This window comes from Labrus mixtus, chromosome 4 (assembly GCF_963584025.1).
Source record: "Labrus mixtus chromosome 4, fLabMix1.1, whole genome shotgun sequence".
Taxonomy (NCBI): domain Eukaryota; kingdom Metazoa; phylum Chordata; class Actinopteri; order Labriformes; family Labridae; genus Labrus; species Labrus mixtus.
In genome coordinates this window covers 20,016,632-20,043,823 of record NC_083615.1, presented here as the reverse complement: position 1 = coordinate 20,043,823, position 27,192 = coordinate 20,016,632, and the positions used below count along the sequence as shown (strand labels likewise).

The 27,192-nt window shown below is 42.2% G+C and overlaps 2 protein-coding genes across 2 annotated transcripts in view; both read left to right on the top strand.

The window, feature by feature from the left end:
- lamb4 (laminin, beta 4) overlaps window positions 1-12,391 on the top strand; it is a 42,311-nt gene extending 29,920 nt beyond the window's left edge. Inside the window, exons 27-34 of the mRNA XM_061036249.1 lie at window positions 3,737-3,939; window positions 4,035-4,232; window positions 6,962-7,106; window positions 7,588-7,795; window positions 8,782-8,917; window positions 9,078-9,248; window positions 10,683-10,836; window positions 10,933-12,391. Of these exons, the coding sequence (XP_060892232.1) occupies window positions 3,737-3,939; window positions 4,035-4,232; window positions 6,962-7,106; window positions 7,588-7,795; window positions 8,782-8,917; window positions 9,078-9,248; window positions 10,683-10,836; window positions 10,933-11,069 (1,352 nt within the window). The 3' untranslated portion in view covers window positions 11,070-12,391. The remainder of the gene's footprint in view (window positions 1-3,736; window positions 3,940-4,034; window positions 4,233-6,961; window positions 7,107-7,587; window positions 7,796-8,781; window positions 8,918-9,077; window positions 9,249-10,682; window positions 10,837-10,932) is intronic.
- Window positions 12,392-15,517: 3,126 nt separating this feature from the next.
- lamb1a (laminin, beta 1a) overlaps window positions 15,518-27,192 on the top strand; it is a 34,179-nt gene continuing 22,504 nt past the window's right edge. Inside the window, exons 1-12 of the mRNA XM_061036248.1 lie at window positions 15,518-15,726; window positions 18,483-18,682; window positions 20,067-20,205; window positions 20,524-20,597; window positions 20,827-21,015; window positions 21,102-21,165; window positions 21,256-21,458; window positions 21,576-21,696; window positions 22,657-22,845; window positions 22,928-23,104; window positions 23,639-23,751; window positions 26,666-26,745. Coding sequence (XP_060892231.1) covers window positions 15,696-15,726; window positions 18,483-18,682; window positions 20,067-20,205; window positions 20,524-20,597; window positions 20,827-21,015; window positions 21,102-21,165; window positions 21,256-21,458; window positions 21,576-21,696; window positions 22,657-22,845; window positions 22,928-23,104; window positions 23,639-23,751; window positions 26,666-26,745 — 1,580 coding nt within the window. The 5' untranslated portion in view covers window positions 15,518-15,695. The remainder of the gene's footprint in view (window positions 15,727-18,482; window positions 18,683-20,066; window positions 20,206-20,523; window positions 20,598-20,826; window positions 21,016-21,101; window positions 21,166-21,255; window positions 21,459-21,575; window positions 21,697-22,656; window positions 22,846-22,927; window positions 23,105-23,638; window positions 23,752-26,665; window positions 26,746-27,192) is intronic.

The following is a 27,192-nucleotide window of genomic DNA, read 5'->3' as shown; positions in this document are numbered from 1 at the left end:
TTTCAAGATCAGTTTTGTGAGACGATAGATCTCTTGATCGGTGAGGCCTTCGTCACCAAAAGCGCTGGAGCTCTTAGTTAAAGGCTGAGCTGAACTTAAAAAACAAAGAAAAAGAAAATCCTCTAAGTTCACCAGCCTGAGGCCCTTGGTGTCTTGTAGAAACTTTTTAATCTGAGCTGAGGTGTAAGTGACTGGACCTTCTTCTTGTGTGGACATGAGATCACTGTCACTCTCTGCCTTTACTGCCCCTGCCTTTCTGTCCTTCTTCACTGCTTTGGCACTGACCTGAATGCTTTCGCTCTTCCTCTTCTGAGAGATCTTTAACGACTCTTCATCAGACATATCCTCATCTTCAACATAATCAACACACACACTATTATTACTTTCCTGACTTACCTCCTGACTTTCACTGATCAAACTTTTTTTCACTCTTTAAGATAAGATGGTTCCTGGCCATTTAGAGCTTTGTAAGTGAGAAGAATTCTAGATTTTATAGGGAGCCAATGCAGAGAAGCCAGTACAGGAGTAATGTGGTCCCTTTTCCTAGTTCTAGTTAGTACACGAGCTGCAGCATTCTGGACTAGTTGAAGAGTCTTTAGAGACTTACCAGAGCACCCTGATAAAAGAGAATTACAATAATCCAACCTGGAGGTAACAAATGCATTAAATAGTTTTTCTGCATCGTTTTGCGACAGGATATGCCTGATCTTAGATATATTCCGAAGGTGAAAATAGGCTGTCCTTCACATTTGTTTTATGTGCGAGTTAAAGGACATATCTTGATCAAATAGAACTCCTCGATTCCTAACAGTGGTGCTAAATGCCAGACTGATGTCATTAAGGACAGTCAAATCACTAGAAAAAGTCTCTCTGAGGTTTTTAGGGTCAATCACAATAACTTCAGTCTTCCCTGAGTTAAGCAGCTAAACATTTCTGGTCATCCAGGTCCTAATGTCCTTAAGGCACGCTTCATAATATTACCCAGAGGAAGCATATATAATGTAAAGAGAATCGGTCCAAGCACTGAACCTTGTGGCACTCCATGGCTAACTTTGGTGTGCATAGAGGACTTATCATTAACATGTACAAACTGAGATCAATCTGATAAATAGGATTTAAACCAACTTAAAGCAGTCCCTGTAATTCAGAGCAATTGTACTAGTCTCTGTAATAGGATTTGATGGTCAATCGTGTCAAAAGCAGCACTAAGATCCCAGTGTTGGAGGATCTGATTGTAACCCCTTCCTGGTCGGGGCTTTCTTCCCTCCTACAAGTAATATTCTCATGAAGTATTTATCTGCTGCTGACTGAATATTTAATGCTATAGCACCCAAATATATCATCAGAACATTGAACGGAATGGAGACTTGAAATACAGTTTCTAAACATTTATGACCTTCAAGCCTTTAAGATGTAAGTTTATGGCAGTCCCAAAATAAACAATAATATTCTGTTACATTTAAAGGTGCATGTAGTAGTTTTGGTAGAGAAATATGAAAGTTGGAGAAGTGTACAGATTCTGTGGTACATGTTCATAACTACACAAACTGTCCTCAGAAGAACATTTGGTCCCTCTAAAGCCTGGCTCACACTGCAGGATAATCGGGCCGATTTGAGCTCAGATTCTTCCTTCCCAACAATCGCAGGGTCGCTCCTGACTGAAGGCTGCTCGGACCCAATTATCTGCTCACATTATCTTGAAGTGTGAGCGGTACAAAGATCCAATCTTAACGTCCCTGATCTGGCTGGCGATCATCAGGACGCCCCGATTTATTTCAAACATGTTTGATATTTATAATTTAAAATCTTGACGTTTACGTCATGAAAGGGTCCGGTAGAAGTTGTGTGTGACTGCAATATAATCACGAGAGACAAGGGAGGACCATAGTCATGGCGACCAGCGGCAGGACGCAACCCTGCCTTTTTTTTTTGTGTTTGTTTTCGGTACAGATCATCAGAGCAGCACTTTTCTGAAACTTGTATCCATATATCTACGATTGTATCAACTTTTCTGTATCCTACAACAACTTCCACTTCCTTCTCTTTCACAAACCGCCGTCCGTTGGAGTTTTCAAATGAAACTTTATTAACAATTGTGAACGCTCCATCCTGATTTCACTCGTACAGTGTGAGCTCTCTGGCCGTGCCTGACAATCGGGTCGTATAGTGTGAGCACATACATCGCAAGGTCTGGTCGGGTGCCGTAAACGATTCAGTCATACAGTGTGGGCTGACATGCCACCCCGACTTTTATACAATCGGGGAAAAATCGCACAGTGTGAGCCACGCTTAACTTCTTGAAGATAAAATGCCACGCGAGACGTATGGTGGGGAGCCCACAACGGTGAAATCATAACTCTCCTGGTAGCTTTTTAGCTCCAAACACCCCAGGGACCTGTTTTTCCTTTGAATAAAGTTTTTGCTTTTAGTTCAGAAAATATAGCAAAGAAGGGGGGGGCTCTCTTTTAAGAAAGGGCCTTTAATCTTAATGGTTTCAGCATAAGATGATATGAACTTTAGTGTCCCAGTGGGAAATTTGCCTTGGACTAAAGTAAGTAATAATTAGGAAAAGTAACATACAGTGCAGGTACATCTACACACAAACTCACACTCATACATATATACACACACCTTGCAGCTTAGGTAGTGTTGAGGGCTTTGATGGACAAGGGAAGAAAAGTATTTCTGAAACGGTTGTTCCTCCCCTGTATCGTCTGCCTGAGGGGAGGAGCTGGTACTCAGGGTGGAGAACATGAGATGAGTCTGATTATGGTTTGTTGAAAGATGTCCTGGAGGCTGGGAGGTTGATGGACTCTCATGATTTTTCATGGCTGTCTGTGTGAGTCTGTTAATATAAAGCCTTATTCATAATAACCCACATTCAACCCCAACTCATTAGGTACCATCATTTAACTTTTTCATAAGTGAATGAAAGAAGAAAAATCATTGCACAGAAAAGGTATCAAAAACAAACAACCACGAGTTTCTAGTTAAGCCAGCCCATTCACAATCTTCATATTTGACCTTAGTGTTGACAGTTACGTCATCTAAAAAGCAACTTTATCAAGTCCAAACATAAAACTGAAATATCAGATATATTAAGTATTTAACTCACTCCTTTAAACAGTAGCAATGACAGTAAGAAGTAGATGTGTAATGTCCAACCATTCATCTGAAATGTAAAAGTATGTAACACACTCACAGTTTGCAGGATGAGGGTCAGCACCTCCAAGTCTGAGGCCATGGATTGAGGTCTTGTTCACAGTGTGGCAAATTGAAATTGAGATTGGTAGCATCAGCAGTAAAATGGGCTTTACAACACTATTGTGGTGAAGAGAGAGCTGAGCCTGAAGGCAAAGCTTTTAATTTACATTCCGACCCTCACCTGTGGGCAGGAGCTTTGAGCTGCTGAACTGAGTTTCCTCTGGAGGGTCACTGGGCTCAGTCTTACAGAGAAGGTGAGGAGCTCAGACATTCAGGGGGTGCTCGGAGTAGAACTGTTGCTCCTTTACAACAAAAAGAGACAGTAGAGGGGTAAAACATCTGATCTGGATCCTCCTTCTCACCCCCTTTGGAGGTTTTCCAGGAAGGTCTTACTGGGAGTAGACCATGGAGTAGACCCAGAGTACTCTGGAGGGATTATATTTCTGCTGAAGGAGGATGCCTGTTGCCATCATTGAATCTGACCTGGCCTCCTCAATCATTGAAACCAGTGTTTCCTCTGATCCTGTTCTAGAGTTGCTTGATGAGATCCAGAAACTCCATAAAACCTTCATGTCAGACGAAAAAAGGGTCCGAAATGCCAGCAGAACTGTGGAGGACTCCACGGACACAAGACAGGAAGTCAAACTCAAACTGAGCACATGCAGCAGCAAAGGCAACCTGGCGCCGCTTGAGAAGAAGATCAAAGAGCTTAGCGTGGTCACCATCAACAGAAAGGTGAGTGTAAACTAAAACTGTAATATAAGTCCAATATCAGCCAGAAGCCTGTTTCAGGAAAGAATAATGCATGAAGTGGGTGTGGTCTGATGCAGATCTGTGGAGGACCCGGTCTGCAGGACTGCTCAGGATGTGGAGGAGCTCTGTGTGGTCTTGATCTCGGAAAGAGGAAATGTGGAGGTCCAAAGTGTGACGGAGTCGTTCCCGTCAGTCAGAGAGCTGCAGAGACGGCAGAAAAGACAAAGGACGAACTGGGCAACCTCCCATCCAGACTGCAGGAGTCCAAAAACAAGGCAAGTGTACACTGGGACCACTGGGAACACTGGGAACACTAGAACATAGGGAACACTAGGAACACAGAACACTGGGAATACTGACAACAGGGAACACTAGGAACACAGAACACTGGGAACACTGGGAATACTGACAACAGGGAACACTAGGAACACAGAACACTGGGAACACTAGGAACACAGAACATTGGGAATACTGGGAACAAAGAACACTGGGAACACAGAACACTGGGAACACTGGAAACACTAGAACATAGGGAACATTAGGAACACAGATCATTGGGAACACTGGAAACACTAGAACATAGGGAACACTAGGAATACAGAACACTGGGAACACAGAACACTAGGAACACTGGGAACATAGAACACTGGGAATACTGACAACAGAGAACATTGGGAACACAGAACACTGGGAACACTGTGAACATAGAAAACTGGGAACACTGGGAACATTGACCACAGGTAACACTAGGACCTCTGTGAACAAAGAACACTGGGAACACTAGAACACTGGACACACTAGGAATACTGGGAACATAGAACACTGGGAACACTAGGAACACAGAACATTGGGAACACTGGGAAAAAAGAACACTGGGAACACTGGAAACACTAGAACATAGGGAACACTAGGAACACAGAACACTGGGAACACTGGGAACACAGAACACTGGGAATACTGACAACAGGGAACACTAGGAACACAGAACACTGGGAACAAAGAACACTGGGAACACAGACCACTGGGAACAAAGAACACTGGGAACACTAGGAACACTAGTAACACAGAACACTGGGAACACAGACAACAGGGAACACGGGGAACACAGAACACTGGGAATACTAGGAACACTGCGAACACAGAACACTGGGAACATTGACAACAGGGAACACTGGGAACACTGGGAATACTGACAACAGGGAACACTGGGAACAGAGAACACTGGGGACATTGACAACAGGGAACACTGGGAATACTGACAACAGGGAACACTGGGAACAGAGAACACTGGGAACACTGGGAATACTGACAACAGGGAACACTAGGAACACAGAAAACTGGGAACACTAGGAACACAGAACATTGGGAACACTGCGAACAAGAACACTCGGAACACAGAACACTGGGAACACTGGAAACACTAGAACATAGGGAACACTAGGAACACAGAACACTGGGAACACTGGAAACACTGGAACATAGGGAACACTATGAACACAGAACATTGGGAACACAGAGCACTGGGAATACTGACAACAGGGAACACTAGGAACAGATCATTGGGAACACTGGGAACAAAGAACACTGGGAACACTGGGAACACAGAACATGGGGAACAAAGAACACTGGGAACACAGAACACTGGGAACACTGGTTACACTGGGAACACAGAACACTGGGAATACTAGGAACACTGGGAACATTGACAACAGGGAACACTGGGAAAAAAGAACACTGGGAACATGGAACACTGGAAACACTAGAACATAAGGAACACTAGGAACACAGAACACTGGGAACACAGAACACTGGGAACACTGGGAACACAGAACACTGGGAATACTGACAACTGGGAACACTGGGAACATTAGGAACACTGGAAACACTAGAACATAGGGAACACTAGGAACACAGAACACTGGGAACACAGAACACTGGGAACACTGGGAACACAGAACACTGGGAATACTGACAACTGGGAACACTGGGAACATTAGGAACACAGATCATTGGGAACACTGGAAACACTAGAACATAGGGAACACTAGGAACACAGAACACTGGGAACACAGAACACTAGGAACACTGGGAACATAGAACACTGGGAATACTGACAACAGAGAACATTGGGAACACAGAACACTGGGAACACTGTGAACATAGAAAACTGGGAACACTGGGAACATTGACCACAGGTCACACTAGGACCTCTGTGAACAAAGAACACTGGGAACACTAGAACACTGGACACACTAGGAATACTGGGAACATAGAACACTGGGAACACTAAGAACACAGAACATTGGGAACACTGGGAAAAAAGAACACTGGGAACACTGGAAACACTAGAACATAGGGAACACTAGGAACACAGAACACTGGGAACACAGAACACTGGGAACACTGGGAACACTGGGAACACAGAACACTGGGAATACTGACAACTGGGAACACTGGGAACACAGAACACTGGGAATACTGACAACTGGGAACACTGGGAACATTAGGAACACAGATCATTGGGAACACTGTAAACACTAGAACATAGGGAACACTAGGAACACAGAACACTGGGAACACTGGGAACACAGAACACTGGGAATACTGACAACAGAGAAAATTGGGATCACAGAACACTAGGAACACTGTGAACACAGAAAACTGGGAACACTGGGAACATTGACCACAGGTAACACTAGGACCTCTGGGAACAAAGAACACTGGGAACACTAGAACACTGGACACACTAGGAATACTGGGAACACAGAACACTGGGAACACTGAGAACAGGGAACACACAGAACACTGGGAACACAGAACACTTTAAACACTGGGAGCACTGGGAACATTGGGAACACTTAGATTTCATATTCAGCTCTCTTCTTTTATGATAACAACATCACACAACATTTACTTAGAAAATCCAGATTGTTGTTTTTTTTAACCGATGTTTTACAAACCAACACAAACCTCACTTAATATGTGTCTGTTTATTCTTCTTCAGGTGAATAATGCCAAACAGGCAGCTCAAGACACCAAAGACCAGGCCACAGACCTGCAGGACCGGATCAATGACAACATGGACTCCTTTGAGAGAGAGAAACAGAAAACCAAGGACCTGATTCAAAGAGTCAAAGACTACCTGATGGGTCAGTGTGTAGGTGATCTGTTACCTGTTGGTTATTGTGATAGGTTGTCATACCTGCCTGTTACCTGTTTGTGGTTGACCTACCTGCCTGTCCAATGCCTTTCAACAGTATGCATATTGTCATACCTGTTTCCTGTTAGTGGTGTGCCTTCCTACCCACCGGTTACCTGTTAGTAGTTTGGCTACCTGCCTGATATATTTAGGCTGGTACCTGTTAGTGACTTGCCTGCCTATCCATTACCTGCTGGTAGGTATCCTACTTTCCCTTACCCCCCAATTATTCGTGGTCTGTCTGCCAGTACATTACTGTATGCTTCTCAATATATATAATATAAATATGCTCATTCATAAATATGAACTCAGAATGTCTGACTGTTTGAGTTTTGGACAACAGCTCAGCACAGTTCAAGACTTGTAATGTACTTGAAAAATGTATTTAACACAACTGAATAAAGCTGTTTGTTGTTGTCACTTCTCTACAGATGAGATGATTCCGCCAGAGGACATTGAGAAAATAGCCCGAGCTGTCCTGCACATCCAACTGCCACGATCTCCTGATCAGATCCGCTCAATGATCAATGACATCAATAAACTGCTGAACAATGCCCCCAACTTCCAGGATGGCCTGAAGAACTTTGAGGAGCACACCAAGGCTGCCAATGACCTGCTGCAGAAAGCTAAAGATCTTAAGTCAGTGTCACAACTCACCTAAAAAACAAACTTTTATAATTAATGGGTTCATTGCAGGATGAATTTGATGGTTTATTCTAACCTCCTGACTTATTGATCTATGATAGGCTAAGTAACTATGCCCATCTGATAGTTTACAATACCCACAACCTTACTCGACTTTCTGTCCCAAGAAGGGTCACGTTCATGTCCCCTGTGAAACTAAGCACATTAATGGAGAACTTTTTCAAACATAACTGATTTTTTCCTAATGGTTCCCAAACTGTAACCATTACACAAATTAGCCACCGATAAGAAACATTGGGATATCAATTTGAAACTTTTGGTAAAGCTTGAAAGCCACAGAGGTTTCCCTCATTAATGATGTTTTTTTGGACACTGCTTTGGAGGTGAGGGGCAGTGGCATTGTTGAATGTCTTGATAAGGGTGGCCAACAAGGAATCAAGAGCAGGTGTTAACTTGGCTAGGGCCTGGTCACTGTCGGGGGTTTCTAGGGTATCTCTTTCTGTTGCACACCAATTAATCCTTACAAGATTAATACTTACATTGTATTTTGCTGCTCAGTCTGCTTCCCCGATCTTAATTTAACAGTTCAGTTAGTGAAGAGAGACCACTTAAATCTTTACTATGTTCAGAGTCTGAGACAAAAAGAAAACAAAGTCAACCAGAGACAAAGAAAACAGGAAGAAAAACAGATTTGGTGCATATGGAGTGATGCTAGAGGTGGACTCATGCAGGGTGGAGAAACAAGGGATAGTCTGAGGAACTCTAGTTGATGAATATGTATATAAAACAAAGAGGCAATGGAAATGGGAAATTTGTATGGAGGAGCAGGATGAAAAATGACGACACTTCGAGAATAAAATCATGGGAAGGAAAAGAAAGTTTATTATTCTGATAAGAGCTTGTTATTCAGATTTATTTCACACACATTTAAAGACCTCACTTCAACAGAAAATCAACTAAAACTGCTTTTCATCTTTTAGGGAGCGGACCAGAAACATTGATGTGACAGAGATCAGCAGAGACATTTATGAAGCAGCGAACGCTCAAGACAAAGCCAACGATGACCTGGAAAGAGCTACTAAAGACACTGACATGACCAGAGACCTCTTCCAAAATGTACAATCAAAGATATCCAGAATGATGCAGAATATATTAAACATCTAAAAAAAATTGAAATATCTCCAATATCCCAAATATTCATAAAACATAAAATATCTGTTGCTTTAGTTTAATATGTTGTGAATGGGCTCTTCCGTGTTTCTTTTCCAAAATGAAGCTTACTGACAAACTGGACGACGTTGAGCAGAAGCTGATGAATCGTCGACCTGAAGATCTGCAGGACGAGATCGAAAAGCTGAAGAAGAAAACTGAACAGAACAGAAAAATGGCTAGAAATGCAAGAGACTCTGCATACAACGCTTTAAATAAAACTACTGACATACAGATGGTGAGGCTCCTGACACACACACACACACACACACACACACACACACACACACACACACTCACACACACACACATTTAGACCACATATTCTGGATAAATCTTGAATATAGTCACAAGCACACACAACAATCAGACCACTAACATACAGACAGACACACAGCTCAGGTACACAGAATGGACATTGAATATAATCGATCCCCACCTCCATTTTTTATCCATCTGTGTTATGGCTGTATCTGACGAAAAGCCACAAGTTAATAGATGCAGTCAAATTCAATGTGTTGTTCTCTGTTCTGTGGATGCCACTCTTCCCTTTTTTTAGTCAGTCTGTCTTGTAAACTAAGCACGCTTCGTGAACACATACATGTGTGGTATTACGACATTTTAAATAAGAGGTAGGGCCCGGTTAATCCTGGAGCAATGTGAGTGAAGGTCAGTGGGGGAATGGGGAGCGGCAGGCAGTCATGCTTCAGCCAAAACAGGGCTACTTTTCCTAGTGTGAGTGCGCCCTTAGAGACTGTAGGTACCACGAGCAGGCCTGATAACTGAAGGCTCTACCTCCCATAGTACATTTAGAGACTGTAGGTACCAGGAGCAGGCCTGATAACTGAAGGCTCTACCTCCCATAGTACATTTAGAGACTGTAGGTACCAGGAGCAGGCCTGATAACTGAAGGCTCTACCTCCCATAGTACATTTAGAGACTGTAGGTACCAGGAGCAGGCCTGATAACTGAAGGCTCTACCTCCCATAGTATATTTAGAGACAGTAGGTACCACGAGCAGGCCTGATAACTGAAGGCTCTACCTCCCATAATACATTTAGAGACAGTAGGTACCACGAGCAGGCCTGATAACTGAAGGCTCTACCTCCCATAATACATTTAGAGACCATAGGTACCACGAGCAGGCCTGATAACTGAAGGCTCTACCTCCCATAATACATTTAGAGACCATAGGTACCACGAGCAGGCCTGCATTCTGGGAGCGTAATGTTCTCGAAGGGTAGTACGGCACTATAAGCTCTTTAAGATAAGATGGTGCCTGACCATTTAGAGCTTTGTAAGTGAGAAGAATTCCAGATTTTATAGGGAGCCAGTGCAGAGAAGCCAGTACAGGAGTAATGTGGTCCCTTTTCCTAGTTCTAGTTAGTACACGAGCTGCAGCGTTTTGGACTAGTTGAAGAGTCTTTAGAGACTTACCACAGCACCCTGACAAAAGAGAATTACAATAATCCAACCTGGAGGTAACAAATGCGTGAACTAGTTTTTCTGCATTGTTTTGCAACCAGGATATGCCTGATCTTAGATATATTACAAAGCTGAAAATAGGCTGTCCTTGAAATGTGTTTTATGTGGGAACTGAACTGCTAAATTACTAACAGTACCCACAGACACCTTTCAACCAGTTAAAATATGTGGTTTGTGTCTCTGACAGGAAATTGATAATGTGCTGAAGCTGTTTGACCTTTTAGAGGAGAAAAAGTCAAAGGTCCAAGGTCAGAGTGATGCTGAAGAACGACTGAAGAAGCTCCTGGGAGAGGCAGAGATGATGAAGAGGCAGACTGGGGACAAACTCACTCAGATATCAGGTATGAGAAGACTCTCACTCAGATATTAAGCATTGTGTACTGTGTGTACTAAGACGTGTACTAACTTTGTGTACTGTGTGTACTGTGTATACTCAGAGGTGGAGAAGAAGATCGAGTACCTGATCAAAAGTAAAGAAGATAAAGAAGCTGAAGTGTTGAAGCTCTACGACGTGGCCGACCGTCTGCGCCAAGACATCTCAAAACGCTCCGAGGAGTACACCATCTGTACATAATAATTCAAAGTACTTCTTTATACTACTCAATAAAATACCATCTGTACTTCATAATACTTCTAAATGCAAAATAATACTAGATTATACTACATAAAAGTATTGGCTCTACCTTCCGTAGTACATTTAGAGACCGTAGGTACCACGAGCAGGTCTGATAACTGAAGACTCTACCTCCCATAGTACATTTAGAGACCGTAGGTACCACGAGCAGGTCTGATAACTGAAGACTCTACCTCCCATAGTACATTTAGAGACCGTAGGTACAACGGGCAGGCCTGATAACTGAAGGCTCTACCTCCCATAGTACATTTAGAGACCGTAGGTACCACGAGCAGGTCTGATAACTGAAGGCTCTACCTCCCATAGTACATTTAGAGACCGTAGGTACCACGAGAAGGCCTGATAACTGAAGGATCTACCTCCCATAGTACATTTAGGGACCGTAGGTACCACGAGCAGGCCTGATAACTGAAGGCTCTACCTCCCATAGTACATCTAGAGACTGTAGGTACCACGAGCAGGCCTGATGACTGAAGGCTCTACCTCCCATAGTACATTTAGAGACCGTAGGTACCAGGAGCAGGTCTGATAACTGAAGGCTCTACCTCCCATAGTACATTTAGAGACCGTAGGTACCACGAGCAGGCCTGATAACTGAAGGCTCTACCTCCCATAGTACATTTAGAGACCGTAGGTACCACGAGCAGGCCTGATAACTGAAGGCTCTACCTCCCATAGTACATTTAGAGACCGTAGGTACCACGAGCAGGCCTGATAACTGAAGGCTCTACCTCCCATAATACATTTAGAGACCATAGGTACCACGAGCAGGCTTCATTCTTTGAGTGAAATGCTTTCCTAGTTCTAGTCAGTACATGAGCTGCAGCGTTTTGGTATAGTTGAAGAGTCTTACCAGAGCACCCTGATAATGGAGAATTAAAATAATCCAACCTGGAGGTAACACATGCATGAACTAGTTTTTCTGCATCGTTTTGCAACAGGATATGCCTGATTTTAGATTACTACACTATCCTTCAACATCTGTACTTTGGAATACTACATCAGCTATAAGTACACTTAAATACACACACGTTTGTTAAATGGTTTTATAAAAATCTTTCTGATCATGTTTTCCTTTTATAATAAAGATCTTGTAATCTTTTTATTTCTTCTAAAATCATAGAATAGTAAAACTCTTTATTGTGTTTTTAAATCTTGAGAGCCTCTGAGATTCATGTTGTGACCTGTTTGGGGGTCCTGAGTTGCTCCCCTCTGGAAAAATCTTTGTGTTTTTATATAATAAAAATTATGTTCACATGTAATCAGGAAGAGTTGTTTGATTCTCTTCACCTTTAAAACGAATCGTTTGGGTAAAATGTAAGTGATCATAAAAACAAAATTGACGTCTGCAAGCTGCTTCAAGGAGTTCCAGGTCTCCAGGTTTCTGTCTGTTCTACATGAGTCTGGTTCTGATCCAGGTTTCTGCCTGTTTAACATGAGTCTGGTTCTGCTCCAGGTTTCTGTCTGTTCATCATGAGTCTGGTTCTGATCCAGGTTTCTGTCTGTTCAACACAAGTCTGGTTCTGCTCCAGGTTTCTGTCTGTTCAACATGAGTCTGGTTATGATCCAGGTTTCTGTCTGTTCTACATGAGTCTGGTTCTGATCCAGATTAGGTTTCTGTCTGTTCTACATGAGTCTGGTTCTGATCCAGATTTCTGTCTGTTCATCATGAGTCTGGTTCTGCTCCAGGTTTCTGTCTGTTCAACATGAGTCTGGTTCCGATCCAGGTTAGGTTTCTGTCTGTTCTACATGAGTCTGGTTCTGATCCAGGTTTCTGTCTGTTCATCATTAGTCTGGTTATGATCCAGTTTCTGTCTGTTCAACACAAGTCTGGTTCTGCTCCAGGTTTCTGTCTGTTCAACATGAGTCTGGTTCTGATCCAGGTTTCTGTCTGTTCAACACGAGTCTGGTTCTGCTCCAGGTTTCTGTCTGTTCTACATGAGTCTGGTTCTGCTCCAGGTTTCTATCTGTTCATCATTAGTCTGGTTCTGATCCAGGTTTCTGTCTGTTCTACATGAGTCTGGTTCTGATCCAGATTAGGTTTCTGTCTGTTCTACATGAGTCTGGTTCTGATCCAGATTTCTGTCTGTTCATCATGAGTCTGGTTCTGCTCCAGGTTTCTGTCTGTTCAACATGAGTCTGGTTCCGATCCAGGTTAGGTTTCTGTCTGTTCTACATGAGTCTGGTTCTGATCCAGGTTTCTGTCTGTTCATCATTAGTCTGGTTATGATCCAGTTTCTGTCTGTTCAACACAAGTCTGGTTCTGCTCCAGGTTTCTGTCTGTTCAACATGAGTCTGGTTCTGATCCAGGTTTCTGTCTGTTCAACACGAGTCTGGTTCTGCTCCAGGTTTCTGTCTGTTCTACATGAGTCTGGTTCTGCTCCAGGTTTCTATCTGTTCATCATTAGTCTGGTTCTGATCCAGGTCTATGTCTGTTCAACATGAGTCTGGTTCTGCTCCAGGTTTCTGTCTGTTCAACATGACTAAGAGTCAGTGTAGACCTGCTCTGGTTGTAAAGTTTCTTCAGGGCGCGGTCACACTGGTCATCTGTACCGTGCTGTACTCAAGCACGATTACCCCCACGCTGCGCCATTCCCACGCTGGCTGGCACGGCCCGCGGCCACACTGGCCAGGACTAACCGTGCCTAAAAGCAGGATTACCTCTTGTACATAACGTCGTAATACAACACATGCACGCTTTATGTTATTATGAAGCGTGCTCAGTTTACAAACAGGCGGATGAGAGAGAGATAGAGAGAGAGAGAAAAAGAGGCGCGCAGTCGAGTCCGCGTCTGCACATCAGAGAAAAACACAGAGAGCATGACAGCTACTTTACTGACTTTACAGCTTATTTTAAGCCATTTTAATCAGACACAGTTTAATTTTTAAATAAATTAAAAAATAAAATAGACGCGCAGCCGCGTAACAAAGAACAACACCGAAAACATGACAGCTACTTTGTGGCTTATATTGTGTCATTTTAGTCAGATACAGCCATGAAATTCTGGATTTCTCCATAATGAAGGTCAGCATTGTGTACCTACGTGCTTGTGCTCGTGCATGAAGTGTACCCTGCCGTAGCACACCTCTCTGAAGTGTACCAAAGCCAAGGAAGTGTACCGTGCCTGAGCAAGATACGGAGCGGTCACACTGGCCAAACGAACTGGACTTTAGCGTTGAAGCGTGCTTAGGCACGGTAAGGATGGCCAATGAGACCGCGCCCTCAGATAACATTCGTTATTGGTTTTGTACAAACAAAGATTGAAGGCCAGGATGTACTGGTCAGTCCACAGGGGGCTCCTCACAGCTGTGTGTGTGTGTGTGTTTTTTTTCATTCACTTGTTAATGTTTGAGTGCAGACAGGCTACTTTCTCTCTAATTGAGAGCTCTTTGCAGGCCCCCATATGTTCACAGTCATTACCCACAATGCACCAAGGGTACTCAGCCCTGAAAGAGTCCTCAGATGTCCAGGTGGGGGGTTGATTCACACACACACACACACACACACACACACACACACACACACACACACACACACACACACACACACACACACACACACACCTCCTTTGTTGTTGCAGGTGAGGTTATCTGTGGGGGAGGTGTGTGTGTGTGTTCTGGAATGTCTTTGTCTGTGGAGCCCTGAAGCAACATGGGGGAAGAGGAGGAGGAGGAGGAGGAAGAGGAGGAGAAACTTTATTCAAGTTAGATCAAGTTAAATCAAGTTAAATCAAGTTTTATTCAAGTTAAATCAAGTTTTATTCAAGTTGAATCAAGTTTTATTCAGGTTAAATCAAGTTTTATTTAAGTTAAATCAAGATTTATTAAATTAAGTTTTAGGATGAGGAGGAGAGAGAGGAAGAGGAGGAGGAGAAAGGAAGAGGAGGTGGAGGAGAGGAGGAGAGAGAGTTCTGTTATGTTGTTATGTTCTGTTGATGATTACCTGATATGTTTTTCTCTTTTTATAATTGAAATTTAACGTTTCTGTTAATAACGTTTTTTAATCAGGACAGGTGAGGGTTAATTCATTAGACACTCTGTTATTCATTGGTCAGGTCAAAATGTGAGTTTTAGTAATTTTAACATTAAACAAGAAACCAAAGAGAGTCACGTGGTGCAGGACGTCATTCAGACAGGAAGTCAGATAATTTTTTTTCATAATAAGAGTGGAGTTCCTGAAACATATTAAAATTAATTTTATGAAAAATATTTGTTTTACCTTCTGAGTTTTTTTATTGACCTCTTATTCATTCTTAATTAATAGTCAATACATTCAAAATTATAATAATTATGATGTAAAAATAAACAGGTTTTGTTTTGAAAGGTCTCCCGGATGTGTCGTTCTGAGGTGTAGTGCCGGTGGTAAAAGGGGGCGGAGTCAGAGGCATTCTGTGGAGGTCTGCAGGATCAGAGGGTCTGAAAGAATCTGCAGGTTTAGGGAGGACTAGACGGTGTGAGGACTCCGGGGTCTCTTCAGCTCTTTTCTGGTTTTTGTGGGTCTCTTCAGGTCTCCGAGGACTCGGACTAGTTTTTGTGTTTTTTTTGGAGGAGGTTCTGATCCGGATCATGTTGCAGCTCCAGGTCTCGGTCCTTCTCGGTGAGTGAAAGAAAATCTACAAAAAACGTTTAGACTAAAACGAAACAAAGGTTCCGAAAGTTTGTTCACCAGTGTCTCAAGTTTTATTCAAGTTAAATCAAGATTTATTCAAGTTAAATCAAGTTTTACTCAAGTTAAATCAAGTTTTATTCAAGTTAAATCAAGATTTATTCATGTTAAATCAAGTTTTATTCAAGTTAAATCAAGTTTTATTAAAGTTAAATCAAGATTTATTCAAGTTAAATCAAGTTTTACTCAAGTTAAATCAAGTTTTATTCAAGTTAAATCAAGATTTATTCATGTTAAATCAAGTTTTATTCAAGTTAAATCAAGATTTATTCAAGTTAAATCAAGATTTATTCAAGTTAAATCAAGTTTTACTCAAGTTAAATCAAGTTTTATTCAAGTTAAATCAAGATTTATTCATGTTAAATCAAGTTTTATTCAAGTTAAATCAAGTTTTATTAAAGTTAAATCAAGATTTATTCAAGTTAAATCAAGTTTTATTCAAGTTAAATCAAGATTTATTCAAGTTAAATCAAGTTTTATTCAAGTTAAATCAAGATTTATTCAAGTTAAATCAAGTTTTATTCAAGTTAGATCAGGTTTTAGTCAAGTTAAATCAAGTTTTATTCAAGTTAAATCAAGATTTATTCAAGTTAAATCAAGTTTTATTTAAGTTAAATCAAGATTTATTCAAGTTAAATCAAGATTTATTCAAGTTAAATCAAGATTTATTCAAGTTAAATCAAGTTTTATTTAAGTTAAATCAAGTTTTATTAAAGTTAAATCAAGATTTATTCAAGTTAAATCAAGTTTTATTCAAGTTAAATCAAGATTTATTCAAGTTAAATCAAGTTTTATTAAAGTTAAAACAAGTTTTATTTAAGTTAAATCAAGTTAAATCAAGATTAATTCAAGTTAAATTAAGCTGTGTTGAGCAAGTTTTTTTTTTTTTTATCTGAGATCCGTTTTTAAACCTAAAATAAATATTTGCTGTTCAAACTTTATTTGAAACAGAATCGTTAAAAACCCGTTAAAAATCGTTAAAAACAGCTGCTCTGTCAAAAACAAGTGAAATCTAAAGAAACATTTACGTCACAGTTTGATCACATCAGATATGGAAGCGATTAGTGATCAGAATTCAAATGATAAAGCTAATTTGAAAATGAAAATGCATTAACAGAAGTGCTTTTTAATTTTCAGAATATGAGTGTATTATTTGATTCGAAAATAAAATTATGACTAATTTATCTAATTTGAATTTTAGTTTTCAACTTCAAAAATGCACATTCTTTGACTAAATTAAAATTAAGAAGAAAATGACATTTGCTTTTTCAATTTAAAAAAATGCCCCGCTAAATTTGTATCATAATTCAAATGAAAAAGCTAATTTTAAAATGAAAATACAGTAACAGAAACGCATTTTAATTTTCAGAATATAGGTGCTTTATTTGACCATCCAGTTTGCATTATACTTTTGCTCTCTGTGTATGCATATTGTATGACATAATTCAAATGAAAACTAAAAGGTCTTTGGCTTTTCGTTTTCAAACTTGACGTGCTAAAAAGTGATCATAATTCAAACCAACTCGAAAATGAATTGGAAAAGTGGACGACGCAGGAAAGTGACGTCAGACTCCAGCTCCCAGGCAGGCTAACGTAATATTTACAGTCTATGAGGCGAGCGGGCAGAACACGCAGTATGATGGGTGGCGGGGTGCATATTTAACACTAGGGCAGACTTTAGTTCACACTGTGATACAGGTGGTGATCGGAGTGTTTTTTTCAGCGCACACTGAACTTTCAGCGAGCATGACGCAGCAGCTTTATAACCCGAGCTGCCAAGTCTCCCGCGTGACACCATGCCCACTATCTCTGACCGTGAGAGTCACTCAGCATCTGCACGCCGTGAAATTCACACAGACGTGTCCTAAGACCGGTTTATTGATAGATTATAGATCACTCTCTTCTCTGCTTAACTTAGTTACATTAAAAAAGATTATCGATTGAATTTTCTGTTTCAAATAATCTCTCCAGCTCTGTGCACAAAGTGTCTCTCATCCTCTGTGCGTAATGGCACACACTCTCCCTCTCGACCGTCTGTATGAGCTCTCTCTCCCTTTCAGAGGTTGTTTTGTAGTTATTAAAAGAATAATCAACTAAAACTCCAAAATTGAATCAAAATCTGGGCAACAACTAGTTTGGAGCTTGTACCAGCGTTAAAGATTCACCCACCTATCGTGGTTGGTTTGAATTATGATCACTTTTTAGCACGGCAAGTTTGAAAACGAAAAGCCAAAGACCTTTTCATTTTCAATTTCATTTTAATTTAGTCAAAGAATGTGCATTTTTGAAGTTGAAAACTAAAATTCAAATTAGATAAATTAGTCATAATTTTATTTTTGAGTCAAATAATACACAATACAAATTAAAAAGCATTTCTGTTAATGGATTTTAATTTCCAAAAAAGCTTTATCATTTGAATTCTGATCACTAATCGCTTCCATAATCAGAGAGTCTGAGTGATTAAATAATTTACATCTGACCAGAGGTCAGTCTGAGTGATCATCAATGAATCGGTGTTTATTATAATGACATCATTTATGACATCAGTGGTGACATCAGAGAACATAACTCAACACTCTTCTCTGCTGGACCTGTCAATCACACAGGGGGTGGGACTTCATACTGTGTTTTTTATTCATAAATTATTAGTGGTTGAAGACTTTCACAATAAGAGCCTATTCTCTCAGCTCTACAGGTGTTCACCTGTGCTCAGGAGGGCGGGGCTCAGGTTGATGTCAGCCTGCCAGAGTTCAGTGACGTCTGCACAGAAGGCAGCTGTTATCCGGCAACAGGAGACCTTCTGATTGGTCGAGCCCATCAACTGTCATCCACCTCCACCTGTGGATTTAAGCGCCCTGAACCATTCTGCATCGTCAGCCACCTGCAGGTAAATAAACACCTGCACAAATTAAAACACAGGTTAAGAAACACCTGTACCATCCAAACACAGGTAAATAAACACCTGTACCATCCAAACACAGGTAAATAAACACCTGTACCATTCAATCACAGGTAAATAAACACCTGTACCATCCAATCACAGGTAAATAAACACCTGTATCATACAAACACAGGTAAATAAACACCTGTACAAATCAAAACACAGGTCAATAAACACCTGTACAAATCAAAACACAGGTCAATAAACACCTGTACCATCCAAACACAGGTAAATACACATTAATATCCATTTGAGCATAGGTTCCCGTAGAAAAAGACTCGGCGCTTAAATTACCATAGTAACTGACTCAGGGCTTAAGTAACCATAGTAACTGACTAAGAGCTTAGGTTACCATAGTAACAGACTCAGAGCTTAAGTTACCATAGTAACTGACTAAGAGCTTAGGTTACCAGAGTAACTGACTCAGAGCTTTAGTTTCTATAGTAACTGACTCAGAGTTTAGGTTACCATAGTAACAGACTCAGAGTTTAGGTTACCAGAGTAACTGACTCAGGGTTTAAGTAACCATAGCAACAGACTCGAGGCATAAGTAACCATAGTAACTGACTCAGAGCTTAGGTTACCATAGTAACTGACTCAGAGCTAAAGTTACCCCTCTAGAATGGGACCCTTATCATCTAAGTAATACTAAACACAGGTAAACAATATGATACACTGACTGCTGATTGTGTGTGTGTGTGTGTGTGTGCGTGTGTGTGCGTGTCTGTGTGTGTGTGTCTGCGTGTCTGCGTGTCTGTGTGTGTGTGGTCTGCCATGTTTTCTCCCTATAAGGAAACAAGTTGCTCTCATAGCAGTCAGATGTTTGTCCAGATGTTTCTGGAGAAACACAAACTTGAGGCGTCCAATCAGAGAAAGAGAGACACACACACACAGAGACACAAACACACACAGACACACACACACACAAAAACACACACAGATACACACACACACACACACACACACACACAGTCTATTTAGTCTGATTGTGTTTGAACAGGAAATGAACCACAGATGAATCAGCTGCTTTTTGTTTTTTTCTTTGTTGTTAAAACATAAAACGTTTTTTTTTTAAAGTTTTTTCTTTTGTTCTCAAAGAGAGACAACAGAGGAATGTGAGGAATTCACAGAAACATTAACCCTTTAATCCCCCTCTCTTTCTCTCTCTTTCTCCCTCCTTATGTCTCTCTCTCTCTCTCCCTCTCTATCTCTCTCTCTCTCCCTCTCTCTCTCTCTGTCTCTTTCTCTCTCCCTCTCTGTCTCTCTCCCTCTCTCTCTCTCTATCTCTTTCTCTCTCCCTCTCTCTCGCTCTCTCTCTCTCACTCTCCAGGAGGAGAAGAAATGTTTTGTGTGTGACTCAGCTGATCTGTACGACGAGTTCAACGGTCAGACGAGTGGTCATCGTGTCGAGAACGTCGTCACAACGTTCGCTCCGAACAGACTGAAGACTTGGTGGCAGTCTGAGAACGGTGAAGTGAAATACACACAAACTACACACCCACCACCATGATGTATCATTAGGCCTCTTTGAAATGAATGAAGCTGCTTCTTCACACAGGATGTCCTGAGGCCGTCTCTTCTTCATGTTTATTAGTTCTCAAGCTGTGAGGCGAGTCCCTGCTGGAGGCCGTCGAGACATCAGCGGGGGAGGGGGTTAAACTAACAAAGTGTTCTCACTGACAGGATTGGATGAGTTCAGGTCGATTCTGCACTGACTGCAGTCTGTCTTGTGTTCTGTCTTCAAAATATACTTGAGGTTTTACTGTGTGTTGTTGTGATGACTGCAGGTCAGGAGAACGTCACCATCCAGCTCAACCTAGAGGCTGAGTTTCACTTTACACACCTCATCATGACCTTCAAGGTGAGTACGACACACAGCAGGGGTTTCTGGGTAATCACAGCCTAATCCATCTATATTCACCAGTTTGGGTTAGGGGTTAGGGTTTCTGAAGACTCTGTTGTTTGAAGACAGCAGCTGCAGGAATGTGTATTTATTTATTTCAGAATGAATGAATGTTTAGATGGTTTTATATTTGTTCTCTCTGCCATCAGCAGAACATTTGAGTTATTATCTCGTTCTCTCTCCTTAGACCTTCAGACCTGCTGCCATGGTCATCGAACGGTCACCTGACTTCGGGAAGACCTGGCAGGTTTATCGATACTTTGCATACGACTGCGAGACTTCTTTCCCGACTGTTTCCCCGGGTCCAATGCAGAAGGTCGATGATGTCATCTGTGACTCTCGGTACTCTGACATTGAGCCATCAACAGAAGGCGAGGTAAACAGCAGCGTTCTACTAACCACAACGTAAACTGTGATGTCATCTTGATGTCAATGTTAAACCAATTGTTCCTTTATTTTCAGGTGATTTTCAGAGTTCTGGACCCGGCGTTCAGGATCGATGATCCATACAGCCCCAGGATCCAGAGTATGTCTTAGACTAGCCAATCACTGCTGATGTTCTACTGGAGTCATGGATCAGCCATTTGTCCATATTAAATCCTGTTTCTTTTTCCAGACATGTTGAAGATCACCAACCTGAGGGTCAAGTTTACTAGACTGCACACACTCGGAGACAACCTGCTGGACCCGCGGATGGAGATCAAAGAGAAGTATTACTACGCCGTCTATGACATGGTGGTCCGAGGAAACTGCTTCTGCTACGGACATGCCTCCGAGTGCGCCCCCATCGAGGGTGTAGGGCTCCCCAGAGAGGGCATGGTGAGGCTGCTGGGTTATGGTCATTGGTTGTTTTATTATTTCAGCTGATCAGATGCTTATGTGTGTGACCTGGTTTTACTTAGTCAGATGTAAATTTGATGGTTGGTGTGTTTACAGGTTCATGGTCACTGCATGTGCACCCACAACACTAAAGGTCTGAACTGTGAGCAGTGTCAGGACTTCCACCACGACCTGCCCTGGAGACCAGCTGAGGGAAGAAACGCCAACGCCTGCAAGAGTGGGTTTCTACTGGTTTCTCCTTGTTTTCACTGGTCTACAATTATTCTACCGATCTCTAATGTTGTGTGCTGGTCTCTACTGGAAGAAGACCAGTACACCCAGTCTCTGTTGGTCTCTGCAGGACAGGGACCAGAACAAGCCTTTACCTTTATGTTATAAATGGTATAACCATCACTTCCTATATACTACGACACATCCTTTACGTTGGGATGACATTAAACAATGCATCCTCTAGAGTAGGGTTTCCCAAACTTTTCAGCCCGCAACCCCCAATATGACGGTGCTAGAGACTGGGGACCTCCATGGTCCCTGGAGGTGATTAAAACATTTGACATTGTGCACAGCCACGTACACTATTAGGCCTCTCTAAACACTGGCATTAGAACAGCACAGTAGTCCAAACACCATCATATTTTCTTTGTAAATATTTTCAAATTAATGTGTAAAATCTGCAATTTTAAAATGTTTTTGGAAGGAATCTTGCGACCCCCCTAATAGGGTCTCGCAACACCCCAGGGGGTCCCGACCCCCACTTTGGAAACCACTGCTCTAGAGGGTGCGGCCTCTCACAGACCTCCTCTTCTCCTTCTGTGCCGCCCAGCTGACCTTTAGTCCATGGTGCGATCTCTGCCCAGCTGTTCTGTTGTACCTGTATGTCCATGTGCCCGAGCTAACAGCGTACATGTTTAAAGTTCAGACATTTTCCAAAGGTTTCTTCTTTGTTGTGTTTTGCTGCTCTGGCTTGAACTGATGGCTAAACTGCTCGACAGTGCCCCCCCCCCTCTGGTGATATTGCATTGTTTGGGCTGAATCCGTAAGCTTGCTGAAAATGTGCAGGGATATGGATAAAATGGACAGGCTGACATCGAAGTGTTCAACTCTTCATTATCCTTCTTAATCTGAAACATCTGTTTGACATGTTGACTGACTCATTCTTCTTCTTCTGTGGTGCCTGCAGAGTGTAACTGTAACCAGCACTCTGGTTCCTGTCACTTCGACATGGCAGTGTTCGTAGCTTCAGGAAACATCAGTGGAGGAGTTTGTGACGACTGTGAGCACAACACAGCCGGACACAACTGTGAGCAGTGTCAACCGTTTTACTACCAACACCCGAAGAGATCCGTCAGAGACCCCAGAATCTGCCAACGTGAGTCCAGCTGACTGAGAAACACTCACCAATCAGTCTTCATCCACACTGCATGATGTTTGTCCTGTGTCTCTTTCCGTAGCCTGTAGCTGTGACCCTCTGGGATCTCTGAATGGAGGAATATGTGACGGAATGACGGACATTTGGGCTGGTCTAATTGCTGGTCAGTGTCGCTGTAAAGTCAACGTGGAGGGAGAACGGTGCGAACGCTGCAAAGAGGAGCATTACGGGCTGAGCGGCGAGCCTGAAGGCTGCAGAGGTAATACTCAGCGCAAAAATCTGCAGAACAAGATACAACAGAACAAGATACAAAAACATCTACAGAACAAGATACAAAAACATCTACAGAACAAGATACTACAACAGAACAAGATACAAACGAACAAGATACAACAATATCTACAGAACAAGATACTAAAACATCTACAGAACAAGATACTATAACAGAACAAGATACAAAAACATCTGCAGAACAAGATACAACAGAACAAGATACAAAAACATCTACAGAACAAGATACCAAAACATCTGCAGAACAAGATACAACAGAACAAGATACAAACGAACAAGATACAACAATATCTACAGAACAAGATACTACAACAGAACAAGATACAAAAACATCTGCAGAACAAGATACAAAAACATCTGCGGAACAAGTGACAGTCAGTATGCTTCCCCTGAAAGAGACAGATGTACTTCACTCTGGATAGAAAGGAAATCATTCATTGTTATTGTGTATATTGTGTGTATCATGTGTCTGTTAGTAATGTGTTTTGTTACTGTGTTTCAGCTTGTACTTGCAGCGCTGTGGGAACAGTTCCTGGAGGAAACCCCTGCGACAGTGAAACAGGAAGTTGCTTTTGTAAACGTCTGGTGACTGGACGAGACTGTGACCAGTGTGTGGTGAGAAAATATATTGAAATGTATTTAGTGTTATCAAAAACAGGGATTTTAAACAGTCAATGAAAACCGAAGAAGTTTATTAACCAATAATGTCACAGTGGTCATATTTGTAGTCATATTGACTCAGGTAACGTCCCACCTCTGTGCTGTATCACATGTGGTAACTAGCGATGTTCTCAGGTGACTCATTTTCTTGTCAGTGAATTTAAATTCAGACTAAGTAACTGGTCTTGAGGTGAGAAATCTCAGAAAATGGTCAACATTGAGAACAATTCATTTAAAATGTAGTGTAGTAGTAAATGGCGGAGTTTCGCCCCGATGCACACACATACACACAGACACTTGCACGCACACAGGTGAGCACACTCTCACCAGCGGAGGCCTGGGTGTGTGGTTGTGTCTGACGGATTCACACACAATAATAAAAAGTCCGTAAGAAGCATCAGAAAATAAAGTAGTCGGCTTAGTTGACTTCAGACTTTTCTGGACATGTCTCTCTCTCTGCCGTTACTCAGGGGATGCGCTGTTAGCATGCTGCATTCAGGGGTGCTCAAACAATGAGAGATGCATTCAGGTGCAGTCAGAAAGGGGAGTTGCAGGAACAAAAACTAAGCTGGACAGACCGATACAAGTTCAAATAATTGTTCAGTTGTTATATTGACTGCTGTCATTAAAAGAAACACATGAACACCATTATTCCTTTAAGTATCTGTGGCGCTCTCCGACTCCCTCCCCCCCAGGGCTCTAAAACTAGGGGAAACACTGGAGTATATATGCCGATCAGAGAATCGTATAAATGGCTGGAGCATGGCTAACTCCGCTACGCTATGTGGCGCTGTACCCCTTTCAACGAGTGGTTATAGAGCCACTTCCTGTTGACCTATACATCACAGCAACAACAAACTCTCTGGTGGCATTCAAACAAAGATGGCATACGAGGAGATGGACGACGCTACAGCTACGTACATTTCGTGCATTATTTACATTCTAATAATTCATATTAGAAGAACAACGGATCTTTTGGCTGCGACGTTAACAGCAGAAGGACGCCGTTTCCGGCAACAACACTACTATTATTACGTCGTCTCCTTCCACTTCTGGGTGAAAGCCCCGGCGGAAATTCTCGAGCATGCGCAGAAGGCGAAATCCGATTACGATACAATGGCTGAGTTTACATGCCGTTAGTTTGATGACTATGAGCGACTTATCTAAGTGTTCTTATCCAATTATGAGATGTCAGTTATGGTCTTATATGGTCCGATGTATTCAGATTCAGATTCAGAAAACTTTATTTATCCCAGAAGGGCAATTCAGTTTCACAACCTACCGAGCCATTGAAAAACGCAAAGACAACATAAAGGAAAGAAACACATCACCACAGCATTCAAATAGTTACATTCACATGTCAGTAACAACAATTCAACAGACGAATAGGTCGATGTAGGTCGGACTAAGATGTTTACATGCATTTTAAAAGTCCAAACAGTGTCTGATACGATCAGAAATTTGAATATCTAGTGCCATGTAACCCTACTGACTGACAGACTGCTCTGCTCCAAGAGATGCTATTTATACACCGGGCTTGTTTACATCCTGCTAGTAGAGCAAGGAGAGCAGGCCCATTAACCAGGGCTACAGCCATTCTATGGATACAGCCTCGACTAGTGGTGGCAGGATGCATTACAGTTAGAGCACATCATTTGACTAGCATTGAGTGCCAACATATAAATATATCAATGAACCTTTTAAGAAACTATTACTTCTGGTGATGACTACGAGGGTGATGTTGTTTGACTTGCTAGTCGCTCACATCCCTATCAGTAACAGAGGCATTACAGCATTATACAGAATCACTGTCAGAGGGTGGAGCCAGCAGCGGAGAACAGTGCTGTGTGTATGCATGTGGAGCTCCTGCTGTTTGTTTACACCTCATGCTCCCAACAACGCCATGACACAATGTGAATTTACAGACTGGGACACTAATATGACTGTACAAATACATAATAAAGGCAGAGCTTAATCACAGTACTGGTATAAGGATGCGGTCACACTGGCCATCCGTACCGTGCCCAAGCACGCTTCAACGCTAAAGTCCAGTTCATTTGACCAGTGTGACCACTCCGTATCGTGCTCAGGCACGGTACACTTCCTTGGCTTTGGTACACTTCAGAGAGGTGTGCTTCAGCACGGTACACTTCATGCACGAGCACAAGCACGCGGGTACACAACGCTGACAGCCTTCATTATGGAGAAATCCAGAATTTCATGTCTGTATCTGACAAACATGACACAATATAAGACACAAAGTAGCTGTCATGTTCTCTGTGTTGTTCTCTGATGTGCGGACTGGACTGCGCGTCTCTTGTTCTCGCTCTCTCTCTCGTCCGCCTGTTTGTAAACTGAGCACGCTTCATAATAACATAAAGCGTGCATGTGTTGTATTACGACGTTATGTACAAGTCCTGGCCAGTATGACCGCGGGCCGTGCCGGCCAGCGTGGCAATGGTGCAGCGGGGGGGCAATCGTGCTTGGGTACAGCACGGTACAGATGACCAGTGTGACCGTGCCGAAGAGCTCAATCTGAAAAAAAGGTAATTGTGATATTTCAGATTTCAGAGCAGGTTTCTGTTCCAGATGAAGTCACATCAGTGCAGACAGGAAAAGTAGAGTGTGAAGAGCTGCAGCTGCGAAACTGTTGGAGGTCCTGTCTGTTTACTGTGTGTGTGTGGTGGTGGTGGTGGGGGGCGGGGGTTATTGTTTGGGTGTGAGTGTGTGGGATGTGTTTACTGTCTGTGTGTGACATGAAAGCCTGAATGACTTCCTGTCGCTTAAAATAAGGTTTTACTGACAGTAACAAGCTGGGAGGTCAGAAAATGACTTAATGACATGTTTCTAACATCTGTGTGTGTTTCAGTCTGAACACTGGGGACTCAGTAATGATATGGATGGCTGTCGACCATGTGACTGTGACCTGGGAGGAGCCATTAACAACCAGTAAGTTCACCACCAAATCAGTGCTAACCAACACAGTATTTACTCATTTACAAGTCGTTACAACCTCAGGGGAAAAGGAACGACCTCAGGGTATAACCTCAGGGGAACAGAAACAACCTCAGGGGAACAGGAACAACCTCAGGGTACAAACTCAGGGGAACAGGAACAACCTCAGGGGAACAGAAACAACCTCAGGGAAACAGGAACAACCTCAGGGGAACAAGAACAACCTCAGGGTATAACCTCACAGGAACAGGAACAAACTCAGGGGAACAAGTACAACCTCAGGGAAGAGGAACAACCTCAGGGTATAACCTCAGGGGAACAAGTACAACCTCTCTACAATGTTTAGAATTTAGACTGCAGTACCCATTTTAAACACTAGGGGTCAGAGTAACATACGGCTCCTTTAATCAGGGTATGTTCTGTAAAAAGTTAATGAATCAT